At 47.5% G+C, this 13,586-nt stretch overlaps 1 protein-coding gene across 2 annotated transcripts in view; it reads left to right on the top strand.

Annotated features, from left to right (window-relative positions):
* Positions 1-12,542, top strand: part of adgb (androglobin) — a 399,345-nt gene extending 386,803 nt beyond the window's left edge. For both annotated transcript variants that reach the window (XM_085981859.1, XM_085981860.1), the window contains 2 exons: positions 138-321; positions 11,780-12,542. In XM_085981859.1, coding sequence (XP_085837985.1) covers positions 138-321; positions 11,780-11,968 — 373 coding nt within the window. In that variant the 3' untranslated portion in view covers positions 11,969-12,542. The remainder of the gene's footprint in view (positions 1-137; positions 322-11,779) is intronic.
* The last annotated feature ends 1,044 nt before the right edge of the window (positions 12,543-13,586 follow it).

Below are 13,586 nucleotides of genomic sequence, written 5' to 3'. Positions count from 1 at the left end.
TCTATAGTTCTATTTGCGGCAAGTTGCTTTAAAAATAAATCAGTGTGTCCGACCAGGATGTTTTTCAGTCCGCAAATAATAATTCAAGTAGTTAATACTCAGAATGGTGCTGGAATGATCTGGTTATATCTCAACAGGACTACTCGACCTGAACCAGTTCTGCAGGATGAAAAAACTATTGAAGAACAGGGGAAAAGCAAGGTGGAAGAAATTCATAAGTTCCGCCAAAGGCGAGAGCTGGTCTTCGAACAGCGAGAGAGAGAAAGACAGGCTCGCCGTCAGTTGAAGGCACGGCAGCTGCAAATGTATGAGGATTTGCAGGTGAGGTCATTTGTTCCCAGCAATATTCCTTTTGTAAACTGGAAAATGCCTGCCGTGTTACAGCACATGCTCCAAAGGAATTTCAGTCCCTTTCAGACTTACTTTAAGCACAAAATCTAGGCTGACATTCCCAGTGCAGTACTTAGGGAGTGCTGCACTGTCGGAGGTGCTGTCCTTTGGATGAGATGTTCAACCGAGGCTCTGTCTGCCCTCTCAGGTGGACGTAAAATATCCCACGTCACTATTTCGAAGAAGATATAAGGAGTTCTCTCCAGTGCCCTGGCCATTATTTACCCCTTGCCCAACATCACTAAAATAAATCTATCCTATTAAACCCCTTCATAATTTTAAAGACCTCTATTAGGTCACCATTCAGCCTTCTCTTTTTTAGAGAAAAGAGTCCCAGTCTGTTCAGTCTTTCCTTATAGTTATAATTTCTCAGTTCTAATGTCATCCTTCCAAATCTTTTTTGCACCTTCTCCAGTGCCTCTATATCCTTTTTTATAACATTTGATAAAGATAAGTGCCATAACTTGGCTCGTTATCTGCTCAACAGTCCCAGGAGCCCTTCATGCCTAAACAAGTTAACTCATCAGCGATGTGCCAAGAACTAACATTTTACTTCTGTATTACAGCACAGAAATAGGCCATTTGGCCCAACAGGTCCATGCTCCCTATAAGCCTCCACCCACCTTTCTTCATCTAAACCCATTAACATATCCTTCTATTCCTATCTCCCTCGTGTGTTTATCTAGCTTCCCCTTCAGTGCAGCTATGCTAGTCGCCTCAACTACTCCTTGTGGTAGTGAGTTCTATATTCTAATCACTTCTGGGTAAAGAGGTTTCTCCTGAATTCTCTATTGGATTTATTACAGACTATCTTACATTTATGGCCCCTCGTTCTGGTCTCCTCCACAAATGGAAACATTTTCTCTACATCTACCCTATCAAACCCTTTCATCATTTTAAAGACCTCTATCAGGTCACCACATCAGTCTTCACTTTTCTAGAGAAAAGAGCCCCAGCCTGTTCAATCTTTCCTGATGGGTATAACCTGACAGTTCTGGTATCATTCTAGTAAATCTTTTTTGTATTTTTTACACTGCCTTTATATCCTTTTCATAATATGTAGATCAGAACTGTTCACATAACTTCCCTGCTTTTCAATTTTACCCCTCCAGAAATCAACCCTAATTTGGTTGCTTTTCTTAGGGCTTTTGTTTAATCACTCATGGGATGTGGGCATCGCTGACAAGGCCAGCATTTATTGCCCATCCCTAATTTCCCTCGAGAAGGTGGTGGTGAGCCGCCTTCTTGAACCGCTGCAGTCTGTGTGGTGAAGGTACTCCCACAGTGCTGTTAGGGAGGAAGTTCCAGGATTTTGACCCAGTGACGATGAAGGATCATAGATATATTTCCAAGTCAGAATATGAGTGACTTGGAGGAGAACATGGAGGTGGTGGTGCTCCTATGCGCCTGCTGCCCTCGTCCTTCCAAGTGGTAGAGATCGCAGGTTTGGGAGGTGCTGCCAAAGAAGCCTTGGCGAGTTGCAGCAGTGCATCTTGTAGATGGTACACACTGCAGACACGGTGCACTGGTGGTGGAGGGAGTGAATGTTTAAGGTGGTGAATGGGGTGCCAATCAAGCGAGCTGCTTTGTCCTGGATGGTGTTGCGCTTCTTGAGTGTTGTTGGAGCTGCACTCATCCAGGCAAGTGGAGAGTATTCCATCACACTCTTGACTTGAGCCTTGTAGATGGTGGAAAGGCTTTGAGGGGTCAGGAGATGAGACACTCGCCGCAGTATACCTAGCCATTGACCTGCTCTTGTAGCCACAGCATTTATGTGGCTGATCCAATTAAGTTTCTAGTCAATGGTGACCTCGATTAGTTGGGTTTTTATGACAATCCAGTAGTTTCATGGACATGAAATGAGCTTTTTTCATGATACTAGCTTTTTATTCCAGATTTATTTAAATTCCCCAACTGCCGTCTCCAGAACATTCGTCCAGGCCTCTGGATTACTAGTCCAGTAACATAACTACAATGCTACCGTGCCCTATATTAATCTGCTTTGTTACTTTTAGTGATTGTGTATCTGTATCCGCAGATCCCTCTGCTCCTCTACCCCATTTAGACACTTAGGCCTAAAAATTGGATATGGCCACAAAATGGGCAGTGTTAAGGCCCGATGATATTAAGCTGCGCCAGGTCAAAATGGTGTCACGCAAAGTTCATGCTCAATCCTCATTAACATGATTGTAGTCTTGATCTCAGCGCTAAAAGTGCAAATGCCATATCCAACCATCTGCACCACAAGCCTCACACATGGCTCAATGCCCCACACCCCCATCACTCACCTACCAACAATCTCTACCTATCACCGCTCAGACCTCACAAGCATGGCTTCACTTCACCCTCTCAACCTTACCACTGCTGCAACACTCACACCCACATCTTACACCTCACACACACTGACAGCTATTCAGCTATGGCAGGCAAATCACCCAAACACATTGCACCGCACACACTCACGCACTTCCCTTTATTTTGCAGGCCAAAGTCGCGCATGACAGGAGGGAGTAGTGACAGACAGGTGGGGGTGCCAAGCAGACGTCCAGGACCTCAGCCAACTGGAGGAGCGAGTGCTGGAGATCATTGGGCGGCAGATCATGGAGGCCATTGCAAAAGGCGAGGTCGAAGCCCTTGGGGACAACAACAGTATGCTCATTCCTAATCCTCCTCCTCACATCCCACTTCCCCCTCATCCCACAATCTCTTCTCACTTTCAAGCTGCTGATGCTGTATACATGCATATCGTACTTCCCCACGCCCCCTCACCATAACCCGACTCCTGTGCCTTTCTGCTTTCACATAATCAACAAGTACCAGAGCAGCCTGTCCCTGAGGCGATGCAGGACAGCAAGGAGGGAGAAGGAGAAGAAGAAGAAGACACAGCGTCACTGCATCTGTCACTCGCTCTCTGAGTGAGTGATCGGGGTGTGGTGCATTGAGCAGTGTATGAGGCTTGTGGTGCAGATGGTTGAATATGGCGTTTACAGAAGCCTTCACTCAGAAACTGGCACTGCGCATACTTTAGAGGCTGGTGTAGAAGCGGGATCTACACAAGGTGAGGCACCAGGCACGATAAGGCTGCAGCAAGGCCAGGGGGAAAGGGTAGCTCGGGGGCCAGCTCCTCGGAGGGCGAGTTCACGCGCGGGTTCTGCTGCACAGGACTCAGATGAGGACCTCGATGGGGCAGCCTTCAGAAGAAGGGCGATGAACATGCGCACCAAATTGCTAGGTACAATGGCAAGCCTGCCAGAGAGCATCTTGGCAATGTCAAGGAGCATAGAGGAATCCACCTCCAACATCGCACAGGGCTCTGAGCCCAGGATTTCCAGGCTGGAAATGATGGAAAAGTCCCGAAGAGACCGTGTCGACCCAGACATGATGGTACGTGTGATGGGCGATGTCATGGCTGCCATTGCAGCACAGGTGGAAGCGACCCAACGTCTTAGTGCTGCAGTGGAAGCACAGACCGCTCTCATGAAGTCTTAGCTTGATGCCATCCAAGCTCAGAATGCTGTCTTGCAATCTCAGCTTGATGCCACCCAAGCTCAGAACGCTGTCTTGCAATCTCAGCTTGATGCCACCCAAGCTCAGAACGCTGTCTTGCAGTCTCAGCTTGATGCTGCCATTGTGGCTGGGTCAACCACTGTCGACCGGGGCTTGCAGGTGTCGCAGCAGGCCAGCAATCTGTCCTCCACCAGATTGCTAGGAATGCTGAGGCGCCGCCCCGGGGGAGTGGCAGTGGGTCAGTAGAGCAGGACCCTGCTGTCCTGTCTCAGGATGACAGCATTCCTGTTCCCACCACTGCCACTCCGCCATTGCCCTTGCTGCTCCCTGTCAGCCAGCCAGCCAGCATAGACTGCTGCCGCCTATGCCCAGGTGCTGCAGTCTACAGCCAGCCCTTCTAGGGCCAGAGCTGCTCAAGGTTGTCCTGCAAGGCCATCTGAAGCCTCCCACATGGAAACTCAGCAGCCTTCCAGCAGCCCTGCTGCAGCCACTTGAGGAGCACTTCGTAGGAGCACTAGAATAGGAAAGTGTACCCGAACGACAGGCACTAAGGGATTGCACAAGGGTGCTTAGTTCATATTGTATGTGTAAATTGATTTTGGATAAATGTATTAATTTTGTTTGGAATCTTTTGTGGTGGCTCTCATTTCAGCTTTGTGCCCAGGAGGACGCTGTGATATTCCGTGACACAGGGATGGTATGATGGGGATGTTGTGAGCAACAGGGACCTGGGGTTCCATTCATTGGAATAAGAGTCTGATGAGGCGTTCACAGACAGCCCGTCTGGAACGGGGTCTTGCTGCCTGCCTCCTTCCTCCCTCCTTGTCCTCTTCCTCTTACTCATCTTCCTCTTCCTCCTCCTCCTCCTCTCCCTCGTCCTCCTCCTGAGGTTGTCCTACAATCCCCGGTGGCAAGGGCTGTGCCCTCATGATGGCCAAGTTGTGAAGCATGCAGCAGACCACTAGGAAATGGGACATACACTCCGGAGGGCTCCTCCCTGTTGTGTATGTACCTTTAAGGGAATAACTGGTCTTAGACTGCAGTACCGGCAGTGACCACCCCTGTATAAAAGGCCCTAGCAGGCTTCTGTAGTTTCAGTTTCAAGCTGCCTCTTGTTCAGTAAAGTACCTGTTAACTGTTCTCCCGAAGTCCGTGTATTATTGAGGCGCAGACTTTACAGTGGCGACGAGTAAGTTCGAACTCACCTGCAGTGTGGCATCATCTCACGGGGATCTCGCCTGAAAGGAAGGTCCTGGAAGGTCGTAGTCTGAGCAACGGGCGTCGACCGAGGGCAACCGCCCAAAGAATCCATCGGTGTTTGGAGAATTGCGGGAGAGTCTGTGGTTCCAGCGAATCGTGCTGGTAGCAGGTAGCGCGCTGACCCTTCCGGACTGCGGCGGGCTCAAGCTCGATCGAGCGGCTCTACAAATCGGGCCGCGCAGCATCGCCGGGAAAAGAAAACAAGAGAGAGAGGGTGGAGCGCACAGGGCGCGGTCGGTGCTCGAGAACAGGACAGCGGAGAGAAACTAAACAGGGGGGAAGGAAAGCGAGATGCGCCGAAGCTGCGGGTCACCGCCATTACCCCGTAGAACGCTAGGAGCAGCGTGGCAGTAAGGGGAAGAAGCAAAAGCGCGGGAGGCGCCATTTATCCCGTTGGGGAAGAAGCAAAAGCGCGGGAGGCGCCATTTTAGTCCATTGGGGAAGAAGCAAAAGCGCGGGAGGTGCCATTTTAAATCGCCCAAGATGCCGAAAAGTGGCAGTATCACTGCTTTCGACAACGAGGTAGAAGACTGGACCACGTATGTAGAAAGAATCGAAGTGTACTGCAAGGCAAATGAGGTGGCTGATGGAAAGAGGGCATCGGTATTATTAAATCTGATGGGTGCGAATACGTATGGCCTATTGCGGAATTTAATTACCCCAGCTAAACCAATGGAGAAAAGTTTTGAGGAGATTGTTCATATCTTACAGGAACACCTAAGCCCTACACCACTGCTGATAACAGAAAGATTCAAGTTCCATAAAAGAAATCAGCACAAAGATGAGAGCAATGCTGACTATCTTACGGAACTACACAAGTTATCGAAGCACTGCCAGTTCGGAGCAGGACTGGCAGACAACTTACGGGATAAGTTTGTCTGCGGGCTCCAGAGTGAAGGAACCCAGAAACGACTACTTTCAAAAAAGGACCTGACGCTAGAACAGGCTTTCAGTGTGGCAGTATCATATGAAGCAGCAGCACGGGGAGCTGCGGAAATACAACAGAAACCACAAGAATACAGCGCTAACGAAATGGCGTATGGAGCCGAAAAGTGCTATCGCTGCGGCAGAACAACCCATGAGCAGAAGGACTGCTGGTTTAAAGACAAAATATGCAGGCAATGCGGGAAGATGGGACATATAGCAAGAGTCTGCAGGTCGGGAAAGAAGACCAACACGACAAGAACTACTAAGGAACAGTACAGGAAAGTAAAGAAACTGACAGATAGCAGTTCAGAAGATCAGGAGAGTGATAAGGACTCCAGGAGCAGGCGACTAAGTTGTTTAAAGCTACACAACGTGATCGCAAAAGAAGATCAACGAACCATTTGGGTCACCCTCATGATAGCAGGGTCCCCAGTGAAGATGGAATTGGACACAGGATCAGCCCTAACTGTCATGAATCGGCAAGACTATGAGCGGCTATTCTCACACATACCCTTAAAGGACACGTCCATTGTATTGAAGACATACACAGGGCAAAAGGTCTACCCCAGAGGAAAAATAAGGGTGCCAGTTGAATATAACAGAAAGGAAACACAGAAACTATACATGTATATACTACGAGATGGAGGACCACCATTATTGGGACGTGAATGGATCCGAAGACTACAATTGGATTGGCATTCCATTCTGGCACTAACTGTGACTGACAAAAAAAATGATGACGTCGCACCTGGACATCTGTCACAAATTCTATCTGACGCGGAAGAGGTGTTCCAACAAGGACTTGGGACTCTAAAAGGAGTAAAGGCAACCATAAAGATTGAGGATAATGCAACCCCAAAATTTTCAAGGCCAGACCGGTGCCATACGCGATACGCCCAGCTGTGGAAGCTGAACTGGAGAGTCTGGAGCGTTCGGGGGTGCTGTCTAAGGTGGACTGGAGCGAGTGGGCCACACCCATCATTCCTGTAATGAAGAAAGCATTGAGCAGCACGCCTGGGGAGCCAAGGAAGGTTCGCATCTGTGGGGACTTCAAGGTGACTGTGAACCCAGTCCTGCACACAGTACAGTATCCACTTCCGCGGATAGAAGATATTTTTGCCTCACTATCTGGAGGGAAATGTTTTACAAAGATTGACCTGGCTCAAGCATACCTACAAATGGAGGTGGAAGAAGCATCCAGGAAATACCTCACGATAAACACTCACAAAGGCCTTTACCAGTACAATCGACTGGTATTTGGGGTAGCATCGGCCCCGGCTATGTGGCAGAGGGCAATGGAACAAGTCCTGCAAGGGATCCCGGGGACCCAGTGTTATTTGGACGACATCCTGGTTACGGGCGAAAATGACAATGAACACCTTGCCAACCTGGAACAGGTGCTCACGAGATTGCAGGAATATGGGCTACGAGCCAACCGTCCCAAATACGAGTTCTTCAGGAGACAAATCTCGTATTGTGACCACATGATTGATGAGGAAGGGTTGCATAAGTCGCCGGACAAGATTGAGGCTGTAGTCAAGGCTCCAGCACCAGAAAATGTGTCGCAACTGAGGTCGTTCCTCGGGTTGGTGAACTACTACCATAAGTTCTTGCCGAATTTATCTACAATTCTGCACCCACTGAACGCCCTCCTTCAAACTGGTGTAACATGGAAATGGAGTGATGAGTGTAAGCGTGCCTTTCAGGAATGTAAATGCCAAATCACTTCAAAATAAGTATTGGCCCACTACAACCCAACACTACCGATTCGGTTGGCATGTGATGCGTCACCTTACGGCATTGGAGCGGTGCTGTCGCACAAATTCCGTGACGGTTCAGAGAGGCCAATAGCCTTTGCATCGCGCTCGTTAACCTCAGCCGAGCGTAAGTGCACCCAGATTGACAGGGAGGCCCTCAGCCTGGTGTGGGGGGTGAAGAAGTTCAATCACTATCTGCACGGGCAGAAATTCACTCTACTGACTGATCATCAACCCCTGGTCTCAATTTTTAATCCAAAAAAGGGCGTTCCGGTGATGATGGCGCAACGGCTGCAAAGATGGTCACTTTTTCTAGGGGCACATCAGTATGACATAGAGTACAAAGGTACGAAACAACATGGAAACGCTGATGGGCTGTCGCACCTACCGTTGCCTACGGCGGAAGAAGCACCCTGCAGTGGACCCTGTGGAGATATTCCATGCGACCATAGTCGAATGTTTGCCTGTTACAAACGCAAGTATTGAGAAGGAAACCCGAAATGACCCGACACTCTCTCGGGTCTATGACTTGACAGTGAAGGGATGGCCAGCATATGGCGACTCACTGTTACCAGCATTCTCGCCAAGGAGGGAACAGCTGTCAGTGTGCCGGGGAACCTTGATGTGTGGATCTCGAGTGGTAATTCCACCCAAGTTGGGAGATAGAGTACTCAATGAGCTTCACGAGGGTCATCTGGGAGGGGTAAAAATGAAGAGCCTAGCCAGGGCGTTTGTGTGGTGGCCGGGAATCGATAAAGAAATCGAGGATATGACCAAGAGATGCACAGGATGCCAGAAGGTCCAAAACGCTCCACCACAGGCCCCGCTACATCCATGGGAGTGGCCCTCATCTCCATGGCAACGGGTACACATTGATTTCGCTGGTCCATTTATGGACTCAATGTTTCTAATCGCTGTGGACGCCCATTCGAAATGGCCATGGGTCATTAAAATGTCCTCCACCACCATGGAGAAAACTATTGCAGTCCTAAGGACCATCTTCGCCAGGAATGGGTTGCCAGACAGATTTGTTCCGACAATGGCCCACAGTTTGTGTCTGAGGATTTCCGGAGGTTCCTGAAGAATAATGGGGTGAAACATTACACATCTGCCCTATATCATCCAGCCACAAATGGATTGGCTGAGAGGTTTGTTCAGACCTTTAAAAAGGCCATAAAGGCAATGTATAATGATGACATACCACTGCAACACAAGGTGGATAACTTCCTGTTTGCTTACCGGAATGCGACACATGCAGTAACCAACCAAACTCCAGCCGTACTGTTTTTCAACCGGAGACTAAGATGTCACTTGGATTTGCTCAAACCAAACATAAGATGAGATGTTGAGGATAAGCAGTTCCAGCACATAAATGAGAAGCCAACCAGGAGCTTCAAGATAGGGCAACCAGTCTTGGCCCGCGACTACCGAACAAAAAAATGGCAGCCAGGCACGATATGCACACAGCAGGGCCCACTAATGTACACAGTGGACGTTGGAGAGAGCATCGTGAGGCGCCATGCTGACCAGATTCTAGAGTCACAGGAACAAGCCAAACCTGTACCACAAGCATGTGCACCTGGTAATGAGCCCGAAGTACAGATTGCGTCTACCTCAGAAGCAGGGGTATTGGAAGCTGACGAACCAACCAATGACACTGAGCCAGAATTGACTCCACCGCCAGAACAGGATACTCGAGAAAGGCGCTATCCAGTCCGGATCAGGAAGCCTCCTCAAAGACTGAACTTATAAATGATATTTCAGTTGATGCATATATTACTGAGAAAATTGTAATTGTAATTAGTTATTATTTAGTTGTTAAATGAATGTTATGTACTGTTTATCTAAAAGGGGAGGAATTGTTGTCTATGTACCTTTAAGGGAATAACTGGTCTTAGACTGCAGTACCGGCAGTGACCACCCCTGTATAAAAGGCCCTAGCAGGCTTCTGTAGTTTCAGTTTCAAGCTGCCGCTTGTTCAGTAAAGTACCTGTTAACTGTTCTCCCGAAGTCCGTGTATTATTGAGGTGCGGACTTTACACTCCCGAGCAGTCAAGGCAGTGGAACCATTGCTTCAGTAGCCCGATGATTTGCTCAATGATGTTCCTGGTGGCAGCATGGCTCTCATTGTATGAGTGCTGGGCACGAGTGGTGAGGTTGCGAAGAGGAGTCATGAGTCAGATGCAGAGCGGATAGCCCTTGTCTCCAAACAGCCACCCTCGAGCTTCATGTGGTGGCTGGAAAATTGCTGTCATGCCAGACTGACGCAGGATGAAAGGTATCATTGCTGCTGCCAGAATAGTGGGCATTGACCATAAGGAAGCACACCAATTGCATATTAATGAGTGATAGCCTTTGCGGTTACGGTGGATCTCAGGATTGTTATGCAGTGCCTGCAAAGCTACAGTCGATGGCACCCTGCACCATGGAGAAGCCCGCTATCTTGGCAAAGCCATATGTGCGCTCGTCCTAATTCTCGCTGCTGGTGTAGAGAGCCTCAGTGGCCTCCCAGATGCAACGATGGACAGCGAACAGTGAGATGTTAATTATGTCTCCTGCTGCAGACTGGAAGGGTCCACTGGCAAAGAAATTGAGGGCCACGGTGACCTTGACTGCCATTGGGAGAGCTGTGGTCACCCTGATCTCAGGCTGCAGGTCTGGTTGCAGGAGGTGGCAGAGTTCTATGACCACCTCCTTGGTGAAGCGGACCCTCCTAAAACACTGGTCCTCGCTTAAGTGGATATAAGAGAAGTGCTCTCTGAAGACCCTAAGTGGGTAAGACCTTAAGACCTCCTGTTAAGAGCCCTCCTCCTCCCTCTGTGCGCATCTTTTCGTCGTCTTCACTGCCTCCGCTCCCTCTCCCTAAGATACTCAAGTGCGAGGGGGACTGCCAGCAGAGCCCCTATGACTGTGAGCAAGTACTGTGAGCAGAAGCCTTTAAATAAGAATGAAGACGTCCTCCACTTGCAACAACACTCCCTGTTACTTTAGAACCTTGAAAGAAGTTAATAAAGCTGGTGGAGTTGCAGAAAGTAGCACAGAGCCAGTCAAACTGCATGAACATGTCAGGTGCAAGTGTTTGCTGAAGATTCCTTTAAATACGGCTGCTGGAGCTTCTTCCAGCTTCTCAACGCTTGCTCAGCCAGTCGTACTTAAGGTATCAAGTGAATGTTGCACACTCACTGACATCACGATCTGCATCTTCTACATAATTTTGGTGAGTGCCGACATCGGCAGCACTGCCGGCCATCCGAAAATGGTGGCCGCCGCGGGACTCACCAACAGTGGACAGAAGAGCGGCGGCCACCATTTTTTCCCCGAATCTAGCAGTAACAGGTGGTGCTAAACCACCGAATTTCTAGGCCTTATTTTCCAAAGAGCATGTGGCCTCCTTGTTCTTCCTACCAAAATGTACCAGCTCACATTTATCTATGTTGAAATTAATTTTCTAATTGCACACCTATTCTACAAGTTTATTAATGTCTTCCTATATTTTGTTGTCGTCCTCCCCTATTAACTACACTCCCCAATTTAATGTCGTATATACATATATACATATATAGGAAACTTCGCGATATCCGGCACCGACGGGACCGGCGTGATGCCGATCTATGAAAACTTCCGGACAGACCAGCGCTAATGTTGAAGGATACGGAGGTTTTCATCTCCGTATCTGACAACAAACACTGTTGCTTAGCAACAGCTTGTAAACAGTCGGCCCGTACCTTGGAAGCATCTCTGTAGCTTAGCAACAGCTTCAGAGAGGCTTTCCAGAGACTGACTGTTTAAAAAAATGCTAGGAGAAGAAAAAAAACCTAACAAAACGGCTGCTGATTTCTGCCGTTAGATCGAGGTTTCCGGACATACAACCTCCGGATAAACCAAAGTTTCCTGTATATATAAAACATGCCACAATCCTTTGTTTTCATAAACTACAGGTAGCCTTAGATGAAGCTCGTCAAGACATCTACCAACTTAGAGAGTCGTACAGAAATAAACTTATTGAGGAAGAATTGAAGAAACAAAAAGAAATTGCAGCAATCGAAACATCTCTCCGAGTGGAGCAAGAGAAAAAGAGCTTGAGCTCCACGGTGAAAATATCCAAGAGCGGAGGAAGGAGAAAGTAAAACTGCAAAACGACACACAATTTCCAAAGTTTTAAATTGTATCTTCAAACATATTTCACTGCATGTCGTCTAGTCACTTAGTGCTTTTGTTGTTAACATTTCTGAGTGTTATAGTCAACATTTCACATTCGTTTTCAGCCAAACTCTTAACTAATTTATTTGCTAGTGTTCAGAATTCATAGCCCCTTGAAATGAAAGCTGAAAAATACCAGAATCACACAGCAGATCTGTCAGCGTCTTATAAAGGGAAATGATAATCCGGCTGTGTCCTCCACACCAGAACCCCAAGCATTAATCAGGCCTTTCCTACATTACAGCAGTGACCACACTTCAAAAGTACTTCATTGGCTGTAAAGCATGTTGGGACACCCTGAGGACGTGAAATGCATTGTATAAATGCAATTTCTTTCTTTTCCCTTTACAGGTGCTGGCTGACCTGCTGTGTGTTGCATTTTCAATTTTTATTTTTGATTTACAGTCTTTAACATTTATATCCCCTTTTATAGGTAAATCCTTGATTTTTTTTTCAATTCTGAATCACAGTGTTATTAAACTTTATTTTCTTGTAAATATATCCATTATGTTTATTGTTTGCATTCATGAAACATAGATACATTTAAGAAGAAGCTAGATAAGTACATGAGGGAGAAAGGAATTGAAGGTTATGCTGATAGGGCGAGATGAGAAAGGATGGGAGGAGGCTCGTGTGGAGTATAAACACCAGCATAGACCTGTTGGGCCAAATGGCCTGTTTCTGTGCTGTAAATTCAATGTAATTCTGTGTACACTTTCAAAGATTCAGGTGATATGAGAGCACAGAGTCAACTTCACACCCTGGAAGCAGTCGCGGTGCCTTTATTGTGCCAGTCTATGGTGGCTGTGTTATCGGAAGAAACAACACTGGTTGGATGCCTTTAAGGAGAGCGGGCCGCACCTCCACACCGATGGTTGTTGGTCCTCCTGAGAAACCACTCTAGCAGCAGACAGGCAGCTTGGGCTGGAAGTCTGAGCATCAGTTTGCCATTTCTCCTCCCCTATTTCTGCCCACAACAAAGGTTTGCTGTCCAACCCCTAACAGTAGCTACACTGAAGGACAGAGTATAAATCAAGAAATAATGGGGGCTTGGAAGAAAGGTACTGCAATAATCATGGGCGATTTTAATCTTCATATAGATTAGACAAATCAAATTGGCAAGGGTAGCCTTGAGGATGAGTTCATAGTGTATTTCGGGATGGTTTCTTAGAACAATACATTGTAGAACCAAACAGGGAGCAGGCTACTTTAGATCTGGTAATGTGTAATGAGACAGGATTAATTAATGATCTCATTATAAAGGATCCTCTAGGGAAGAGTGATCATAGCATGATAGAATTTCAAATTCAGTTTGAGGATGAGAAACTTGGGTCTGAAACTAGTGTCCTAAACATAAATAAAGGCAGAGTTGGCTAAGGTGGACTGGGAAAATAGATTAAAGGGTAAGACGGTAGATAAGCAGTGGTAGACATTTAAGGAGATATTTCATAACCCTCAGCAAAGATTTATTCCAGTGAGAAAGAAAGACTCTATGAGAAAGATGAACCATCCATGGCTAACTAAGGAAGTTAAGGATGGTATCAA

The sequence above is a fragment of the Somniosus microcephalus genome, chromosome 3 (assembly GCF_052327205.1).
Source record: "Somniosus microcephalus isolate GS21.2 chromosome 3, FLI_Smic_1.0, whole genome shotgun sequence".
In the NCBI taxonomy this organism is placed as follows: domain Eukaryota; kingdom Metazoa; phylum Chordata; class Chondrichthyes; order Squaliformes; family Somniosidae; genus Somniosus; species Somniosus microcephalus.
Note: the sequence above shows the minus strand (reverse complement) of the source record. Positions and strands in the feature narration are given on the sequence as shown.